The following is a 16191-nucleotide window of genomic DNA, read 5'->3' on the forward strand; positions in this document are numbered from 1 at the left end:
GTTATAGGGGGGCTGGTGGAAGAGTCAACTACAGTAGTTTTCTGCCAATTGGGGCTATTCACCAGCTTTCTAGCCCTTTTGTACCACAAGAGTGAAGAAAAGGATCCAGCGTGAAGAAAAGAAAGTGGCCGTGGCTGAATTTTAAGACAACCTTAATGTTCAGGGATTTCTTTACATTTTGCCATTATGTCAAATGCAGTTCATCATTGAACTTTATTCCTATCTCATGCCACTCTCTGTGGGGAAGTGTAAAAAAACTAAAAAACAGTTTTGTCATGGTTTTGACCCAAAAACCCTAGTTTTTTACTAAAAACAGTTTTGACCAAGCATAACTGTTAAAGTATCCCTTTGAGTTTGCCTATGTACTTTACTACTTGATACTTTGACTATTTAATGTTGATACATAACAACCCCAAACTTTCTTGATAAAATTGTAACAACATAAGGGGATAGACAATTTTATTATCAATAACAACATTTATAATTGGATGAGCTACAAATATGTGACGCTCATGCATCACAATGCTAAAATGTCACTCATGGGAACTAAGAAGGAATTTGTCCAGTCTCACAAAAAGTGTTGCACAAATAGGTACTGATTCTGAAAATCCTCCCTTGTAAGACTATATCCATGGAACCAATATGAAGGTGAGAAGGCTACGAAAAGAAGGGCTACATGTGAGAGTAAGGGTTTGCAGGACTGGGTTTTTAGCCAGGGGCATTAAAGATGTTTTCTCTCTCTCCCTCTAAAGCATCAGATATTGCAAGACATGGGACACAAGTCTATATGGAACAATGGTCTAATCTGGTTATGCAGCTTCCTATGCGAATCTAACATGCAAGACAGCCAAAATTATGCAGAATAAAGCGTGCATCAAGTATTCTGGATACGATTTGGCAGAAACTTTTCAGTCTTCCTAGGTTCTTTGGGAGTTGATTGTTTTTGTTAGGATACACTTGTTTGGCAGTCGGAAAGCTACTAACCTTAAAGGATTCTGGAACTGATGGTTTCTTGAATTTGTCCTCACCACTGGAAAGCTGATGCCCAATGGCAGAGGTTACCAATACACCATTTACTAAAAAGAGCAAAAAATGCATGAACAGGAAAAGCTGAAGTGGAGTTTACTTGGTTTTAATTGTTTATATCTATAAATTCCAAATGCAAAAATGTATGATTATGCAAATTCAACGCTCTAACCATTGAGTTGCTGGGTCAGCAAAGAAGCAGTGTCCTTTTAAAAGCATTGGCAAGGCAGAAAAAAATACAACACTCACTTCAGAATGTTATAGCAAAATTATCTAATGTGTTTTATTTCAGGTAACAACTAAGAAATCTAACATTTTGGCCCAATATGACTTTCTTCTAAAATTAAAAAGTTGCATATACCTACAGTTGTACAGTTGAGTCCACCAATTACACAGAATCTGCTTTTTACTTTAAACGATGGCAGCATCACCACAGCACGGCTTTTAGTGACGTTTTCAAGCTGATTTATAGAGGATATGTTTTCAAAATTTTCATTAGAATATTTTATATTATTTATATGAAAACATACAAATTTTTCATTTATACATATACTACATATAAAACTCATTAAAACTAGTGGGAGTATCTTTAACTGAATATTTGTGCATAAAGGGATATAGGATATAGTTAGGGCTTCAGAAGAAATAATGAAGATTTATGTGCTTTCGTATGTGCTGATTAAAACTTTATTTAAATAATCAAAACAGTTCTTTGTGGTTTTTAAATAGAGTTTCAGATTTAAAATACATTAATGAAAAAGGGATATTTTTCTCCCTGAGACTACCAGTGTTAATTACTTTATGGTAATCTTTGAATTATCAAAAAAGATACATAAGTAGGCCTAATTCTCTAATTTGTTATAGCAGTTTTCTGGGAATGAAGTAACACTGGTGTCAGACCAGAGTAACAGACTGGAGAATTAGGCTTACTACCTGAAAAACCCATGTAGTCCACAGATTCATTTCACAAGGTAAAAAAAAAAAAAGTTTCCTTCATGTAGACCATTGAACACGGTTGAACTTTAATGAAAGATTTGCATACGATTGTGTATATAATTGGTTTAGGGTTACTTTTAAAGTCTGTATTCTGCCTGAAGGAGGATGTCCTCAAAATGGAGATTTCCTTGAATGATTCTTGGCTTGCACAATGATACTTAGCTTAGTATCCCAAATGTTCCAAAGAACATTTGGCTTTATAGATATTCATAAAATAAATAGGTAATTCGTGAGAGCAGATTCTGGTGAAACTCAACATCAAATGTAACAGTTATTTCTAGAGTGCAAGGACTGATAAGCAGTAGGTAAGAAGTTTTTAAAAAAGAAGCATTCAGCATTTTCTTTTTTTGTTATGGTCTTGTCAAAGTCATTCAGCTCTGAAGGCCAGCAGCTGAACTATGTCTGGTTTATTTTGTATTCTTCATCACTTTAAATATTAGTAAGAGGACAGATTTTAAAGTGCTACAAATAAAAGAAGAAATTTGGGGTGGATTAAATATACCTTGCCTTAGTCTGGTATTTTTTTCTTTTCTTTATCATTGTAAAATTATTTTGATATATTATAACCATGCAGTACATTGCTTTGTGGGAAAGAGGGGAGCCTTACTGCAACCAAAGAAAACATATATGTATAGGAAAAAGGGGGAAGCCTTATGTTTGCTCTACCAAAATTTATTATGTAAGTAATTACGAAGTTTAAAGATTCTTCCATTTTAAATAAAAATAATTGGTATAATTACCCACATTATATAGTATCATGTCAAGTGATTCCAACAAATACCACATGAAATACAGTGCATTTTCAAATTAGAGACACTAAATACTTTCTCATTCACAGTGTTTGACATAGTACAGGAAAGCTTGTTCACATGGGATTTACTTAATGTCATGCTCTTATAAACAATCCACACCACGCTGTGCCACAAAAAAAAAACAAAACAAAAAAAAAACTCTCTCAGAATGTGAAGTATCGGGCAAACCATTCCTGGCGTTGTGGATCTGGTGAAGCTTCAGTCTGAGGAGGGCTAAATTCATAAAAAAGAAAAGAAATTTTAACCCACAACCAAAATAAAGAGTGCAAAAGGTCTGAAAAAAGCACAGAGAATACAATACAGAACACAAATGATCCAAAAACCTTTTCACAAATCAAATATCACATTAGTGTAGCATATGGTCTGATTTAATGTCCCTCTGTAATATCTGTGATCATCCACTCCATTGGAGAGCATCAGCAGCACAGACAAATTAAGAAGCCACATCATAAAGTGAAAAAATATTTGGAAAGAATATTAATTAAAATCATACAATTAACTATTTTTTTGGATAAAATTTTTTTTGTTGGGGGGAGACTTTGGAGGGTCCTCTTTTAGCATCCTTTTCCTCTAGTTAAGATAGTTTTCAGAAGTATGATGCAAGCATCACATTCTTAAAGACATGTGCTTAACAAAGACTAGTCAGTAACTACACAAAAATACATACTATTTTAATATTTTACATAAATCAAACTGAAATATTATTTGTATCATTTCATGCACACAATTTAAAATACATTAATTATACACTAGGAACAAGGAAACTGGTGCATGGCAAACAGGTTTTTTCCCCCCTAAAACATGTTAATAATTCTACTGAATTAGCAAGAAAAAATGGTATATATGTAATTTTAATGCTAAATCAAAGTTCTTTGGCCAACAAAAATTAAGAACAAAATAATCCTACCGTTTTACTGGGGTAATACAAGGCACGAAACAATTTGCAATGGAAACTCCAGCATCACAATCCATGAATTTATGCACATGCATGTTACTGACGTCTGAGCATACGCATGCATATCACATGCACAGGGAAAAATAAGCAACACGATGTATTTAACAAAAGTATATTTTGTTGAAGCAAAATGTTACTACTTATTTTAATTCGATCATTTCCCACCTCTATTTTTAACACTTGCCAGAATTGTGGCATTATCCATCTAAATCATAAGGGAAGGGAAACAACTGTTTGTCCAACTAACACTTATGATATTGCTTTGATTTGCAAATAAAGTGTGTTGTAGAAATAGGATAGCAAGCAATTCCAGCTACAGATAGAGAACATCACTTCTGCAGCGCACTCAAGATCCAGGCCCCTAAAGCCTAAAGATCTGAATCTTCCCCCTTAATTCATTTATTTACGTTAATAGTGCAATTCGCTCTACCATCTCCTTTCAAAGAACTACTCCTGGAGATTTTAATGCTGATTTTTATTATTGGAAAGGCAGCATTAAAACACCCAAACATTCACAAACATTAGTTTAGTACAGAAATGGGAAATGTGCAACAGTATGACACATGAGGAAAGGGGTAAAAACAAAATAAAACATCACTGTAGCACAGAAAACAGTTTTCTCATATAAAAATCATCATCACACAATAATGAATAAAAAAATCCCTATGTTAAAAACAATTCCCAAAGGACAACTAGTAAGTCACACAAACATGTAAAACAATTGTTCATAAAATGTAAACAATTGGAAGCACATGAATCATATTAAGATATATTAAAAGGTTTTAAAAGTTCAGGGTTCAAGACTTATAAAAAGTTGGAAAAATATATTACTTTTCAACAGACTCTACAATAAAAAGGAATACTGTAAAGAGGTTACAAATAGAGTAAAAATTAAAAACTCCACTGTAATATTTGTACTCAAAGTGTTAATAAAGCAAGTGGGATTTCCATTTAAATAGGAATGCAAAATTTCTATGAGTTAAGAAAAAAAGGATTGGTGAGGCAGTGCTCACCTCAAAAACGTCTTGGGCTCTTTGGGTGGTATTGGCTGTGGAAGTGGTTTGCTGCTGTTGAACTCAATATCGTGGATGGGTGAATTAGGAATGGGGTCCAGGCGGTTAGGATGTCCATTGCCCACTCCGCTAGATTCCAGTGCACTTAGATTGGGGACACTCACAAACCTGTTTGTTGATTTATCATTCTTCTTCTTTTGCTGCATTAAAAACAACAAATGTAAGGAAGGCTCCTTGCACCCAGACAGATGAGGAGATTGGTAGATAACAAAAGTTCTTTTTTGTTTGTTTTTTTGGATGGGGAGCAGATTTGGGAGGAAAGCGGAATAGTTTCTATAATTGGACCTTTATTGTACTCCTTGAACAATGCTGAATAGCATAAATTGTCAAAGGAAATTTAAATATTTAAGCAAATTTACTAAGGAATTCAGGCCTAACGCAACAGTCAATATGTATAGTATTATGACGGATTGAACATACAGAGCAAAATATTTTCCTTGAAGGAGATGGGCAAGTAGCTAATTCTATACAAAATTATACTCCAGTCTGTTATCTTTCATTTCCACTTAAATCCATTCTCTAGATTAGCAAAATAGTTCTGCTATCAAATGCAATACAGCAAATTCACTGGTGGGAAAGGTAAATCTGTTCAATAAATTTCACTTTGCCATTTAATGATCAATGGGTATTATTAAGGATATAACTGATCCTACACTGTCATTTAGTTCCTTGCCAGAAAGAGAAAAAAAGCACCACCTGTATCTCTAAGTAGAATATTTCTAATCACTAGATAGCATAACTGAATCTGCTTTTTCAGTTTTAAGTATCTTTCAGTACTTCAACTGACAGTATGTCAAGTGACTCAAAGAGATAGAGGAGTTATTATGATATTGGTATTTTAGTATCAGTAATCTATTACCATGTAAAATGAATGATCATCTACTATCTGCCATGCCAGTACTAGCTTTCTCCCCTTCTCACTGATTCTTTAGAACTTATAAATATATGGGAGGTTCAAATCTCAGAAGTGTTTACAGAGAAATGGCCTACTGAGGTGTACCATATTTATTATCTCTTCGTTATTCCAGATCAAGTACTTCCTGTTTACAAAGTAAAAACAGGTTTTCATTAAAAAATACACTCCACTTGATCTCAAAGTGAAACTGAGTTTATTTTTTCTCAGGAATACTATATAAATATGCAAGTTATATATTCCCCTCTGCTCAGTAACTCATGTACAACCTGATCTGAAGTACTTTAAAAAAAAAATCTTGTTACTTGTAAACTGTGCAAATTTGATACGGAGTCTCTGAAAGACAAATGTATCTGGAACCCCATCATATAATTTTAACATACACTTTTCCGAGCAGAACTGCATTTGAAAGAACAGAAATGATGAATTCAGGTATGGAAAGAGTTGAACTGTAGATGGCCACATTGCCCTATTGATAGTGTCTTGTACTGCCAGATGAGACACCTAAGTTTGATTTCAGGGACTGGCCTCTCACCTGATTGGCAGATGCATGTGAGGCTAATGCAGCAAACTCAATGTTCAGAGAAAAGAGCTCCATAGATCAGCCTGAAACAACTACTCTGAGCCACGGGAGAAGCAACATTAATGTGTTCCAAAGGGGGGTTCTCAGTGTTTCTCTCCCCCACCCACCTCAAGAAAGGTCAATATAAAACAGGATCTTGATGGAGGAAACAGAAAAATCCTTTTATAAGTACTAGGGGAAAAGTCTTCTGTTGAGAAAGATTAAACTAAGACTGTCCACTTTTCCTCCTCCGGCAGTCTCTGCTGTAAAAACCAAGAAAACACCAAGCTTTGTGCTTGATAGGTAGTTCTTTTCTGGCAGCTTTTTCTTATGTGTTATCTAAATTTCCCTGAGTATATTCTCTACAGCTAAGTGCTCAGGAAAAGTAAAACAGTTTCTATTGTAAAATAAATATAATAAACTAGGTTTCTGCACTTTCGAAAACCGTGCATTCTGGAGATGCAAAATGACAGTTAGCACTTTCATGAAATTCATTCAAAACATTATAGAATCCCAGATAATGTGATCATATGGTAATATGGAGATCTGGGGTATACATTTAAGAAGCTGTCAATTTGCTGCAGTGGTTCTGCCTAATTATGTATCAATGTGCAAAGTCCAGAGTTACTTACAATTCCTGACCTAAGAGTGTCCTTTTTCCTCTAAAACTGTTCTCTAGTAACATGTACTTTAAAAACAAACAAACTAATCCAACACTCTTAGAATGAGAGGCCAAAATATTTTGGCAAGCGGAGACAAAGTCATTACTAACTGAGGTGTTTTCTTTTAGCTATCCAAGGACTGCTGCTCTCTCTTACTGACATCACTCACTGAACTCTCTGGCTTTTTGCCCATTGAAGCTTTTACACTACAGTTGATGGCAGATGCTCAGGTTTTTCATCTTTATGTTGGGCTTATCTCCTGCTCCTGTTCCTATCAATGGATTGTAATGTCAACTGGAGCAAATGGATTGCACACTCAGCTGGTTCACACCAGAACAGCTGTTGTATTGTGGAATACACATGTAAAAATTAACTACTGTCAGTGTGTCATGGCCTCATTAACAGTACTGAATCAAGTCACTTTATAATAAAAGGTTGTCGAACCAAAGACTGCCACAGAAAAATATTGGAGCGGGGGAAGGAGGTGGATTTTGAGGAGGGGAAAAAAATCAAAGAATTTTTTTTCACATCTTGTGTAGAGTAACTTCAAGAAAACTGGAAAATATAGCTAGTATGCTGGGAATATAGGATTTCCATTAAATACTAATTTATTTAATTAAAGCTTAAAATACAGTCAAAACTCTGTACATAAATACTTTCACAATATTATCTCCACAATGCTGAATATAGCACTTCCCAGGTCTTGATCATTTGGTTATTATTATGAAGAGAAACATATAAATAAGTAAAATAAAGATGCATGAGGAAGAAGAAAAGCAAGCTAATGACACTTGAATCTTCATGTCGTTATTTTGACAGATCACAGTTGTATTTTATTAGTGCAATATTAGCTGTTATTTCCCCTTCATTTTAGGTTGCCTCCCTCTGTCTTACCTTCCTTTATTGTTGATTATTGTGTTGATTTATTATCAGTTCTATTCCAGTAAAAGTAGAATTTACAGTATGTTCTGTTTCAACAAGTTTTAATGCTGCTGTTTAGACTGGCCAAAAGGAAACAATCATCTTCCCAAATATTCCCCCCATGGCTCACCTTCCACAAATCACTTCTGCAACTTTTAGGACCTGATCCTAATTCTACTGCAGTCAGTAGGTATCTGTCCATTGACTGCAATGTACATGGGTCAGGCCCTTAGTTATGAATCCCAAAGTTGCTTCTGAACCCCCGAATATCTTCTGTGCTAGCACTCTATACTGTTGCTATGCCATCAGCATAGCTCAGTATGTGCTTTTAAAAAAATTGATAAGGCCAGAATTATGCCAGATGAGCAAAAGAAAATGGTTTAATAAAGTTTCTATTTAATTTAAACTAGAAAGCTAATATAACGTATGATCATTAAAATCTAAAACATTGCTAAATAATGGTACAAAATCCAAGTTCTAGAAATCTTTTAATTCTTAAGGTAGGTTTATGGATTGTGGCTTTCATCTTAAAAGGTATAAATGACAGAAGTATATGTCCAAATATTAGTGAGTGATCGATATGAAGATCTGAGACTGCAGAAGTTTGGCTAAGTACTTCATATATCAAAGGGACAAAAAAACCAAACCTAATCAAAAAGCCCCACATCAGCAAACATCCATGTTTAAACCTCAAAGATTTAGGACAATTAGTTGAAAAAATCTTCCAAAACTTTTGATGCTGCACTCCCAACACTTTATCTTTTGGCAGTTGTGTAGGGTGTATGTAAGCTACATGCCACAGTGAAAAGCTCTGACGGGGAGGCAGCGAGAAAACACTCTAGCAGCAGGACACCACACTGCTAAAAACGGCAGTGTAGACATGGAGGCATTGATTGGGCATGCAGAGAGCCTGTGTAGGGCACTCTACTTCCCTAAGCCATGCTTCACCGTCTATGCTACTGTTTACACCCCCGTTAGCTGGACATGGAGTGTTTGTACTCTACTTGCATCCATAAGTGTAGACCTCCCCTTGGGTTTAGGTGTTCACAGTTCTGATATTGTCTCTGTTAGGCCCCAGGCTACCATTTTGTTTAAATTTCTCACATTTTGAGTTTTCCCAGGCAGAACACGCCGAGTTTACTATGAGATAGATTATAATGCAGCAGTGCCTGGGGACCTAGCACACAGAAGAGGTTTACAGAGCTGCTTGGCCGTGCAAAATATATGAAGGACCTGGGAACCTGTAGGTCCCCAATATTTTTTCCCCCTTCCCCTCTTTATCCCTGCTCATGCTCCCCCAGCTGGGGCTGAGAGCAGAACCACAATCGGAGCCGGGAGCTGCAGCTGGGATCGGGACCATGGTTGGGGTCACAGGGCTGAGGCTGGGAGCAAGCCGTGTGGGTTGGGGTCTGCAGCCAGAGGCCTAGGCCAGGTGCTGTGACCAGGGGCCGGAGCAGAGCTTGGGGCAGAATAGGGGAGGGTGGCGCTCCCTTCCCTGCCTCCTGTGGGCTGGCCTGGGCCCTGTCGAGCCCCCCCCAACATTCCTATGTGTCCCCCTAGGGGGGCATGTCCCACAGTTTGAGGATTTCTGCTGTAGAAGTTACATGGGGGAGAGACAGGGAAATATTCTGATCTGATCTGATGTGAAACCTTTAAAAAGTTAGGTAAGGAAAGAGACTGATTAAACTCCATAAATCCAGTGTTTTGGCTTATTACAACAATGTAAAACCCACTAACAATCACCCACAGCTAGCTTTCCTCCCTCTTCTTTCCCTTCATGACTGGAGGGGTGTTAATGGGCAACTTCACCTTGAATGATCTCCTGAGGTAGGTGTTATCTATTTACACTAAACAATCTGTTCCATCTTGTACTTAGCTGTTAAACTCTGAGTACATTTCCCAGACCTGAAGAAGAGCCCTGTATAAGCTTGAAAGCTTGTCTCTCTTACCAACAGAATATGGTCCAATAAAAAATATTACCTTGCCCATCTTGTCTCTCTATGGAACTACATGACATTTTCAGACCATCACCGTTCACTTTACTTGTATGTTATAATCCTTCCCCCTATATCTGTTGTCTATCTAGCTTTTAAGCTTTTCAGGGTAGAGATGGTCTTTTATGCTATGTTTTACAGTACCTAGCATACAGGGGCCACAGTCTCAGTTGGGGTCCTTAAGTTCTACCATAATACAAATAAATTATAATAAATAGAATACAGGCAAGCAGTAAACTATATTCAGTGTTTTGAACACTTCTAACAAAATATAAAGACTATCATGTCTCTATATACTTTTTAAACTGTGTATTAACATAGATTTCTTTTCCATTTTAGCAATAAAGTCTGTAGAGCATACCTTCACCAGTGGATTAATAACACCAACATTAGGGCTTGCATTAAACACTTTGTTGAAGTTAGTCTCTCTGTTGACTAGTTCCAGTTGATAGAATTTTTTGTCATCCTAATAAAGAACAAGAAATACAAACTTCTCTTTATGTATTTTCCATTAGCTAAAGACAAGACGTATATAAAACTGTTTCAAACAGATTCAGTTCTAAACCTGTATTTCCATCAAGTCCAGTCAATCCATATTATGTGTCATCTTATATACAATTAAAGACACACTAAATAATTTACGTTAATGGGTTTCTGTTATGTACATTTTATGCTTGAGAGACAGCATGGTCTAGTGGACTGTGTATAGGAAGGGATCCACAATGCTTAATCTTTGTTTTGCCACTATCTTTGTGTGTGGCCTTGATAAAATATTTCTCCAGCAGTGAAGCTGCAATAAGATGCCTAAAGGCTGAGGAGTAAGCCTTCTCAAGTGCCACTAACTTCAAATGCTTTACATTTTAAAAAATTTTGTATGAACTTTTAACTAATCCTCTACTATAATTGCTGAGAAAGGCCCCAATTCTATGATATGCTGAATGTCTACAACTCCTCAAAATATGTCTACAGAATATTCTGTCAGGCTGCTGATGTTCCTAATTCAGCAACAAGCATTTTGAGCTGTGAAGGTTCAGAGTACTTGTGTGGTTGTAATCAGTTCCCCCTAATTAAGCTGATTTGTCCCCATTATCACCTGCCTAAAAAATTCTTTGTAAGGTCCTGTCTGATTCAAATCTTGTATGTATTGTCTACAACCAGAGGAACATTTTTTCCCCTTCTTTTTGGTGCCAAAAGTGAGGTAAATTGAACAAGTCATTTCTGAGATATGGAAGTTGGAATAATTAGATATGGTCCATATTTAGAAAGTTCTTAGTGATGTTTTGTCATGAAATATCTCAGAGGTAGCTTGACATAAAAACTTCAAATTGGTTTCTTCAAATTCTTGAACTTCTACGATTTTCCAAAAAAAAAAAAAGGAACTGATTTTTAATTTTTTAAGCTATTCGTTGCTGAATTAGGAGAATCAAACATTCTGTCAGGCTGCTGCAGACTTAAGATCCACTAAACCTCATAAAACTTGTCAAGAGTCTGACAGACTTAATAAAGTTCAGCAAAGAACTGTCTGATGTTAAAAATGTAAGCACTACATGGACAACTCTTATGTCATCCTCCTCCTCTAGATTCATTGGTACTGAACAAACAATTTCTTGGAGAAAGTGATGCTGGTACCCCTAGTTCTCCTGAGGTCATATGGTCTAGCACAGATGTTCTCAAACTTTTTTTTGATGGGAACTGCTTTAAAAACATTTCAGGCTCTGATGACACGCTCAAAAAGTGATGAACTCCCCACATGCCATGTCACCCTTACTTCTGCGCTGCTGCTGGTGGCGGTGCTGCCTTCAGAGATGGACACCCAGTCAGCAGACGTTGCTCTCTGGCCACCCAGCTCTGATGGACAGCCGGAGTCCCAGTAAGCATGGGGGCTGACAGCTTGCAACCTCCCCATAATAACCTCACGACTCCCAGTTTGAGATCCCCTGGTCTAGCACGTTAAATACAAGAAACTCCTAAATTTTATTCTCATCTTAACAATAATGTGCACGTTCAGTATATAGCACATCAGTGGGCCAGACACTGACCCTCACAATTATACTGAGGACCAGACCAATCGCCCTTTACAGCCACACTATTGTGCCAAAAGCAGCTCAGCCAGACAGGAGAATCCAGCCCATTATTTAGCTGTCCACAACATTCCTATAGTATATATTACCCATTTTACAGGATTTAGAAAGTTTAACAGATCTGCCCAAGATCACATAGCAATCAATTGTTAGAAGGTGGTTTAGAACCAAAGACTCCTGACTCCCAGTCCAGTCCTTCTTTAGTAAACTACAGAGTATACCAAGACATTTACTCTGCGTCTGTGGGATGCTTTACACATAGTCAGAAGTGGGTGGGAAACTCTCAAGAATATATAAACTGAAATGGAATGAGAAGAATTAAGGGAGTGGATGTTTGGTAGTATTTTCTGTTGACGCAGAATAAAGTTTAGAAACACAACCTTTGTGCTCTTATGAAAGGTTTGTCTTAGTGATTTAAAGATCAGATTTGAAATATTTAATTTTCCTAGAGTCACAGGTTCAAATCTGGGCAGGGTTAGCTTAGTCCTCTTTCTTCAAGGTGGATAAAACTGAACTTCAGGCAATTTAGTATGTGGATTTTTCAAAAAGAAACATAACTGAAATTCTCCTCATCCACTACATTATTACTGTGTGCAGAACAGCAAAGCCTACGTAGATGTGCAAAGAACATGTAGAGCATAAGTCTCAATAACCTGAGTTAGTGAAGCTAGTGCTCTATAACAAAAGGTTATAAAAAAATTGTTCTCTGTTTTATTAGCAAAGATACCCATACCTTTCTCTCACATCACTCAGCATGCTCAGATACATTACATTTTCACATTCTTCCCTTCGCCACCCACCCAGATCTCTCCTTTCCCAATCCAATGGACCCAGCCCAAAATGTATGTGGCATTTATATCAGTTGTTTAGCTGAAAGGTGGCAATCTTAGAACTAGCCATTGCTTTGAAGCTTGGTTCTACTAATGATGATCTTCCAGCATAAAAATGTACAGTGTGGTGTCATTCGATTATTCTTTGAAGGAAAAGGCAAAAAACACAGAAAATTCCAAAACACAATGTTTGTTAAGCCCTGAATAACTTCAGAGAAAGAAACATAATGTAATGTTGTATTTTTAAAAAACACATATTTGAAAGCCAGGAAATTCAGTTACAATTACAGAATATTCTCCCCACTGTAAATATTGGAAAGTATGGAAATATAGTTATGGTATCCCAAACAACCTTAAGTCTGCCCTCATATCCCTGCAAATCATCCACTCAAAATCATGAGACAGCCTGTTTACATATGGTACTACTATATATGGTAGTATGTACGTATGGTACCTACTACCATCACACTGTAACATGCTCAACATATGAATGTATGCACTACCTACTCATTATACTGTATATATGCTAGCTACTCAACCATAAACTAGCCTCCAGTTCACCTTCCCTTGACAAACAGCAACATTAATATCTTATGGAGTGTTGGGAGACCTAGATTCTAAGCTTGTCTCAATCACTTTGTCTCAATTTCTTTAACTATACAATGGAGATAATAGTACTCACCTGCTTTACAGAACGGTTGTAAAGCTAATTTACATGTTTATAAAGCATTTATATTGAGATCCTCAGATGGAAGGCACTATACAAGTGAAAAATATTATTGTTACACTTCATATATACCCCAAGACCTACAGTATATAACTCCCATCCCCTCATCCTAACAGAACTCTCACATGATTTTAATGTTTCATTTTCCTCAGTGGTTGAGCTCCCTAAGCCTGCATATTTCTTAATTCCAGTATTACTTTTGGTTAGCATTTGTACACTCTTGCAAAAACCATGGTCAATATGGTTTAAGATGTCTACAGATGCAGGCAAAACACCACTGTCTACAGGGTTTATGATACACACAGCCCCAGACTTCCTGTTCATTTTTCAACATGCCATTTAGATATGATACTTGCCATAGGCATATAACTACCTTACATTGAGTGTACCTACAGGATGGTACAGATACAAATGTGGAAATAAAGTTATTTGGGATTTCTTTAAATTCTGTATTCCTATATTTTCCAATGCATATATGTTTTATATTTTGTTTAAGTAACCTTAACTTTGAATTTTCCGGCTTTCAGTCACTTATGCTTTAATAGAATATTGTAATTTTAACAGAATAGTGTAATTTTGAAAAAAAAAATTTTTTTTTTTTTTGCAACTTACATTTTTATATGTATTTACAATATTAAGCCTGATCCTACACATATTTAGGCATGTGCTTAACTTTACAACTGTATATCTATTTAAGTCAATGGGACTACTGCAATAAAGTTAAGCATATGCATAAGTCTTAGAAGGACTGAGACCTTAAATCCATTTTAATCAAGTTTTTTCAAGGAATTAGACTTATACTTATATTTGTTAATATATTAATACCAGAAGGAGCACAAAAAAGTCTTACAATCAGTTTCTTTATGAGCTGGTCCCTCTCTGAAATCAGGTCTTTCAACTCTGCAATAAGCTGTAAATCTTCAGGTCTTGATTCTCTGTTTTGATATTTCTCTTCCATTTCTTCTAAACTTCATAGGAGAGAAAGACATCACCTTCAACTTAATGTAGTCCAGAATTAAATTCCAAATGAATACAATCATACCATCATACCATTGATCAGTGCAATAAGATATTCAATGGGTAAAACACAGGAAGACAATTCTCTACTTTTTCCCTCAGACATTAACATTTTAATTTTAATATCAACCAAAATTACTGGTTAAAGAGGTTTTAGTTAATCTGAACTTCAATATGAACTATCATCTTTGCTATAATAAACAACATTTTGGGCAAGATTTTGAAAACTCATCATCCTTTTTGTGCATGCAGCATTGGGCACCAAATAAAAAGTCTAATTTAGGCTAGACTGAAAATCAGGCTCTGAGCAAACAAAAATATGTGCAGTGGAATCACAGGATGTTGTAGAGAAGACAGGTTCTTCGGTGCTGTACAGAGATTAAACTTTAGCATCTAATTTTATCTCAACTTGAATTTTGTGAATCTGGCAATACGCAGCTCAACTAGATTTATTCCGAGGAATGAGAAAAAATAACAATATAATATTTCATTTAATAGATTACTAGACTGTAAAGATTTGCATGGATGTGGTACTGAAGAAAGAGAGATAAGAAAGAGACAAGGCTGACACCATCTTCCTCAGCTCATGTGGAGGACTGTGGGGAAAGATATCAGAGAATGGTGAAGACTAATTTGTAACTAATTCCTCTCCGCAAAACCAACTTATTCCACAAAACCAATTTAGCACCATGTGAGATGGAAATAAAGGAACTAGCTGTAAGGGACAAACAATAAACATCTGGATATTAGCATTTAAAGAGGAAAGTAACAGTTGATTAAGTAGAGAAAAATATGAGGAAACTTGAAGCACAGAGTGGGAAAGCATTAAAGGAGAGAACTGAAATAAGCAAGCCAATTTAGAGAACAGCTGCTAGAGAAAGAACACAAGAATTCTTAATTTTTAAGACGATATGAAGAAAAAACTTTTGAAAGAGTTTTCAGAAGACATCCTCAAAATATTACTTGTTACTAAAACATTATTCTCAAATTCCTAACAGAGATCAAATTCATGATGCTGAATATTGCCCACTAGAAGTTACTCCAATATGTATCTGCCAAATCCAGCTTTCATGTAGGTTACTTCCTTGAGTTTCAGCACAAATACAGAGAATTTAACAAGTTTAAAAAATGTGAAAAACTACAATTTAAGGTGCTTAGTCAGTCCAAATTTAATTCCATGTGGCTTCCTGAGCTATAGATCCCTTTTCATTTCAAGAGTATTTTTCCTTCACTGCCTACATCTCAGGCTCATGAGAATGGCATCAGGTGATGAACTGAGCATGTTCAGTGCCTCCTTCTGTGTCCTAAAATGAGACTGTTTATCCCTTGCTAAATGATTGAGGAAAAAGTTTAAATGGATCACATGGTTCAAAGAAGTGATCTCCTCATGGAGATCTCCCCTCCCCTTACTCTTTGGTGATGATGAGGACATAGAGATCTCTTTCAATTGGTGAAGTTTCTCCAACAACGAAAGGAAGTGAAGGCCTCAAGCAGATTACTGGAGATATAGCAACTAACATGGAATGAATGCATAACCTTGGTGTGAGGAAATGGGATTGAAGACACCAGAACAGGGAGTAGCAGTACATCGGAGGAAGGAACTCCATTTATGACTCTCCATA

General features: G+C 36.2%; 1 protein-coding gene across 9 annotated transcripts in view; it reads right to left on the reverse strand.

The window, feature by feature from the left end:
* Nucleotides 1–1279: 1279 nt before the first annotated feature.
* FAM184A (family with sequence similarity 184 member A) overlaps nt 1280–16191 on the reverse strand; it is a 172029-nt gene continuing 157117 nt past the window's right edge. For 4 of the 9 annotated variants that reach the window (XM_067546662.1, XM_067546661.1, XM_067546658.1 and 1 more), the window contains 4 exons: nt 14403–14520; nt 10276–10380; nt 4803–5002; nt 1280–3047 (listed from right to left, as the gene is read on the reverse strand). In XM_067546662.1, coding sequence (XP_067402763.1) covers nt 2978–3047; nt 4803–5002; nt 10276–10380; nt 14403–14520 — 493 coding nt within the window. In that variant the 3' untranslated portion in view covers nt 1280–2977. Of the gene's footprint in view, nt 3048–3741; nt 3836–4802; nt 5003–10275; nt 10381–14402; nt 14521–16191 lie in introns of those variants that run through there. The other 5 variants (XM_067546663.1, XM_067546660.1, XR_010919436.1 and 2 more) reach the window with 4 other exon arrangements.

The sequence above is a fragment of the Emydura macquarii genome, unplaced genomic scaffold (genome assembly GCF_026122565.2).
Source record: "Emydura macquarii macquarii isolate MOO-44397 ecotype Brisbane River unplaced genomic scaffold, CSIRO-AGI_Emac_v2 contig_1146, whole genome shotgun sequence".
NCBI lineage: Eukaryota > Metazoa > Chordata > Testudines > Chelidae > Emydura > Emydura macquarii.